Genomic DNA, 5294 nt, shown 5'->3' with positions numbered 1-5294 from the left:
TACCCATTGACATCCCTATCCATTCACTAAAAATCAATAAACAAAATATATTATTTTAAAAATTTCCTTACACATTACAATTCAACTCATATTTTTATTATGTGCATATTTTTTTCTACCTCATTAGTTATATATTTAAGTTTTATGTGGTAGCTTCACATATTTACTAGACACTCGGGTGAGATTTAACTTGAATTTTTGATTCGGGCTGGGATTCGAGTTTGGATTCGGATTCAGTTCGATTCAATTCGACTTGATTGATTTGATGTGTGGGGGACGCAGAAAGCGAAGCGGAGAGGGGGACACTTTGGAGGTGAGATTGTTGTATATATATGATTTGATGTGTAACATTTATTTAGGAAAGGTAAAGGGATATTGGATTACTTATTTTGTGATTCCTATTTAATTGAATCTGCGGCTAATTTTTCTCTGACAACATAAAATAGGAGAGAGAGAGGTTAGCTTTAATTATCAAAGCACTTTTTTTATTAATGGGAAGATTTAGTCATTCTGACCGAATCAAATTCTAAATATATGATACTTCTAATTGGACCTTTTTTTAAAAAAATATTGGTGAGCATTTAATGTGTTACCATTACAACAAAAACGGTCTATAGCGACACTTTTAAATGTATGTACATGTCAAAAAAGTACTGCTAGCTAAAATTACCGATACTTTTAAAAAGTGTTGCTATATGTGGGGTCGCTAGGTATATAGTGACAGTTAAAGAGTGTTGCTATAACCTAAAAGAGTGCTGCTAATTTACCAACAACTTATTTAAGCATTTAGCAACCGCCGAAACTCTATCTCGTTGACTGCGGTGGCGGAGGAGGACGACAGGAATGGCTTTTCGTTTAGAATTTCAGTAGATTGAGTGAAGAGAGAAGAAAATATGGTAATTAATTTTTCTTTTTTTTTTCTTTTCTGATTGTAATCGGGCCAAATGGACTGGGTGTGGTGGGTTGAGTAGAGTAATCTTCTATTTTTGGTTGGATTGGGCTTTATATTTAGGCATTAGTAGATATTTTTTTAAGTTTTAGCATAAATGTGACACTTACTCAAAAGTGTCCCAAACATGTGTCCATATAACCTAATTCTGTTGTAGTGTACTTCGTTATTCTGAATCTAATCCTAAATTCTTATTATTTTTTATTGGCCATTTTTAAAAGCATTGCATAACGAGCAATTTAGGTTGAACCTTCCTTTATTATCATATATAAGAGGAGTTCTTACTGGCACAAAGTTGACATATTCTTGAGCTATTTTTTTACAAGGAATAATTACCTATATACCCATCAAAATTTTGAAAATATCAAATTTACTCATACTTTATTTTTTTCAATATACCTCTCATATGTTCCGCCATTATTTAAAAATGCCCCCGCAGTTATCACCCGTTAAGTTATTTCGGGTTAAATATAAGTTAAATGTCTACTAGAGTTAAAAAAAATTAAAATACCATTTTTGCCCTTAACTTAAGAATAAATAAAAAAAGATTGTGATGATAAAAGGATATTTTGAAAAGGCAAAAAATTAAGATATTTTTTTTTGCCCTTATTTTAGGGGCAAGTAAGAAAATTAGGTGATGGTAGAAGGGTATATTTGAAAAGGTAAAATAGTAATTTTATATAGATAACGATTTTTGAACTAACAGAATTTAACTCTAGAAAATAATTTGGAACGTAGAAAGAAATATTTTTAATATTAACTTTTTAAAAAAGAATAAATTAGACTTTTGAGTGGTATATAAACAATTGCTTCTTTTTATAAAAAGAAAAAGGAATAAATTAAACTTCTTGTAACTTATATTTTAAATAACTTCATTAATACTCATCACACAAAGAACCAATACAAAGCTTTTCTCCGTAGGGCACAAAACAAGCCCCAAAACACTCATACATACTCCTCTCTCTCTCTCTCTCTCTCTCTCTCTCTCTCTCTCTCTCACACACACACACACACACACACACACACACAATCTCCTTAACACATTTATTAATTCCAACTTATTTTACTGTAACAATGTCCACACACCTCAAATAGTAGTACTAGTTGCAGCAGCTGCAGGAAATCTTAGACACATTACACATAAGCATCCGGGTTGGCGAGGAGATAGGCCTCAGCAGTTTTGATGATCTTGGTGATGGAGTCCTTGGCCTTGGCGATCTCGTCGTCGATGGCAGCGCCCGGGAGGAGCTTGTAGGTCGCGACAACCTTGCAGACGCAGCCGCCGTTGCTCGCTGGCTCGAACTTGATGTGGGACGACGCGGACTCGAGCTTGACGCCGATGCCGCCGCCTTCAATCAGAGTTTGCTTGGACTCGTACTTGTCGTGGTCTACGTAGTCCAAGCGCTCCTTCGTGTAGGTGAAGGGCATTGCTATAAAACAATAATAATCATGTGTTACTGATAATATTAGTACCATACATTATATATGTATCATTCATTAAAATATCATCACTAATATTATTACTATTGTTATTGTTCCTATCTCGTTATCTATAAGCTTTGAAACATGAACATGTAAGTGGCTAGCTGTATGTACATAACTCCAGCAATGTTCTTAGCAAGCTCTTGTATGTGAGTACCTGAGGAGAAGTTGAACTGCCTCACGCTTCCGACGCCGCCGTTGCCTTCGATCACAGTGGCGCTCACGACGATCTTCGGGGCGAACTTCGGGGCGAGGTTGTGCCAGTCGAGGAGCGCGGCACGGAACAGGCGTGGCGCCGCGACCGGGGACTCGATGTCAAAGTTCCAGCTTGCAGGAGAACTCATTGTTGCTTCCTTAGCTAATTCTCTACTGTATATGAAGCTATGCACTTTTGTGAGTTTGTGGTTAGCGTGTATATGAAGGGATGAGATTTTAGTGAAGTGAGGAGGGGTTTATATAGCTGTTAGTTATAGTGGATCGTAAACATGGTAGGTGGGTACGTGTAATAGACAAATGATGGTAGGTGGGTCTAAAGGGTGTGGAAGTGTTTACATTTTTTTTTCTTCATTTGGACGGTCGCCTTGGCTAACATGTTGACTAAGTTGTAACTACCTTCTCGATGACATTAACATATTGAGTATATTTTCAATATTCCGTCTTATAACCATCAAATAATTTTTTATTATATATTACATATATAAACATTTTTTCAACCTCCCATTGATTATGTATTTAAGTTTTATACGGTAATTTCACATACATATCGGACGACCGGAATAACAGCTATTTTCTATATTTGGTGGTAATTTTCACACTCTCTCTAAATATAACTCTTTCCACATCTTTTATACCANGACCATGATTACGCCAAGCTATTTAGGTGACACTATAGAATACTCAAGCTTTAGCGCGAAAATCACCGCGGCTAACTCGAGGTCGTGAATCGGGTGGTTCTTCTCGTAGCTCTTTAATTGGCGCGATGCATAAGCAATGACCCGCCCATTCTGCATTAATACACACCCGAGTCCAACGTAAGAGGCATCACTGTACACCACAAAAGTCTCCCCCAGAGTTGGCAAGGCAAGCACCGGGGTTGACGTTAATCTGTTCTTTAATTCCTCGAAGCTGCGATCGCAATCGTCACTCCAAACATACTTTACTCCCTTATGCGTAAGGCGCGTTAGTGGAGTTTCTTCGCCCTTACAGACGATATAGTCGCCGCGAAGCGCCTACTTTTGCACGCTCGGTAGACTAACTCTTTTTGATTAGGCTCACGAAAAGTGATCACCTTGCTTTCACAATCTATCACCGCATAGTACTTAGAGAGCCAGTTGGTCCCCAAGATAACATCAAATCCCCACATCTGATCTAGCACTAGCAGATCAATCGGCATAATCCAATCGCCTATTTGCACTGGACACGCCAAATACTCGTTATGAACACTGAATGAATGTTCTGAGGCGTTCACCCACCAGTAATCCTCATTGTACACCATCTCTATGCCATGTGTTTTAGCAAATGAAGTGCTAATGAATGAATGAGATGCGCCTGTGTCAAACACTGCTCTAGCTCTAGTGCCTTTAATCACAATTATACCTGCCACGACGTCGTCGGGTGCTGCAGGTTGCTGCTCCTCCACCTGAGCAGCAAAGACTCGACCGCTCGGCGCTCTCGATCCCTCCGGCTGACGCGGTGCTGACGCGCGTCCAGCCGACATCGCCGGTGGTAACCCCGCAAGCTGCCTCGGGGTAGACGGTGTTGATGCCGCCGTCGGCGCAGTCGACGTCCACGACGGGCACTCCCGGATAAGATGTCCCGGTTGGCCGCACTTGAAACATTTGCCGTCTCGCTGCGGGCAAGTCGATACCTTGTGCTCACCGCCACATATGACGCATCGAGGTGGTCTCCAGTTCCTCGACTGCTGCCGGGGATACCGAGGGGGTTTCTTAGCATTTGGCCAGCCCCCGGCACCACCCGCCGTTCTTTTCTTGCCCTTGTCCTTGGACTCGGCAATAGCTTCCCTTTCTTCACGTACATGGGCGCTACCGTGCTCCGCCCACAAAGCTCTATCAAAGACCTCCGCAAAGGTCGACAACTTCAGAATCTGCACCTTCTCAAAAATCCGGGGTTGAAGTCCTCGCAAGAACCAATCCGCCCAGTCCCGATCATCACGAACAACGTCGGGAACGCAGTCAATAATGTGAGAGAATTCTTGCTCGTACTCTCCCACCGATCGATCACCTTGTCTTAACTTGCGGAACTTTTCTTGCAACTTCCGCTTCGTCGTGTCGGGGAAGTAGTTCGCAAACACCGCTCTCTTGAACTCTCCCCAAAGCATGAGCGGGAGATCGGTAGGTCGATCCCGCTTCACTCGCTTCCACCACACCTTTGCCGCTTTCTCAAGACAATGGGTGGCGAGGTACACTTTGTCTTTCTCCGAGGTACTTAGGTTGTAATATACCGAAAATTCGGAAAATAAATGTCGAACTTTAGTCAAATTGACCAAAGTGCGAGGATGGAACACTTCGGAGAGTCCGAAGGTGTTAAAATGATTAAAAGTGAGTTGTGGAAGGTTTTCGAGAGCTAAAGAATTGAATTCTGCAAAACTGCAGATTTTCAGCTCTAGGGGACCGGTCCCTAAAGGGAGAGACCGGTCCCCGAACGCGTGCAGAATGAGACAGCCGAAAAATCGGCTAAGTCCTGGAAGGATAGCTCTCGGGAACCGGTCTCTGCCTGAGAGACCGGTCCCCCAGAGACCGGTCCCATAAGGAGAGACCGGTTGCTCTGCGCGCAGCAGCTCTGGCTGCGCAGGGTGGACGTTTGGGAACCGGTCCCTGCTCGGGGAGACCGGTCTCTGCCTGCG

The 5294-nt window shown here is 42.0% G+C and overlaps 1 protein-coding gene across 1 annotated transcript; it reads right to left on the bottom strand.

Moving 5' to 3' along the window:
- Positions 1-1794: 1794 nt before the first annotated feature.
- On the bottom strand, positions 1795-2874 carry LOC109705007 (pathogenesis-related protein 1-like). Its single transcript, XM_020225773.1, has 2 exons — positions 2589-2874; positions 1795-2379 (listed from the first exon to the last, which is right to left on the bottom strand). Exons 1-2 carry the CDS (start codon positions 2773-2775, stop codon positions 2084-2086), a joined length of 483 nt encoding a protein of 160 aa, XP_020081362.1. The 5' UTR covers positions 2776-2874; the 3' UTR covers positions 1795-2083.
- Positions 2875-5294: the final 2420 nt, after the last annotated feature.

This window comes from Ananas comosus, unplaced genomic scaffold (assembly GCF_001540865.1).
Source record: "Ananas comosus cultivar F153 unplaced genomic scaffold, ASM154086v1, whole genome shotgun sequence".
NCBI lineage: Eukaryota > Viridiplantae > Streptophyta > Magnoliopsida > Poales > Bromeliaceae > Ananas > Ananas comosus.
Note: the sequence above shows the minus strand (reverse complement) of the source record. Positions and strands in the feature narration are given on the sequence as shown.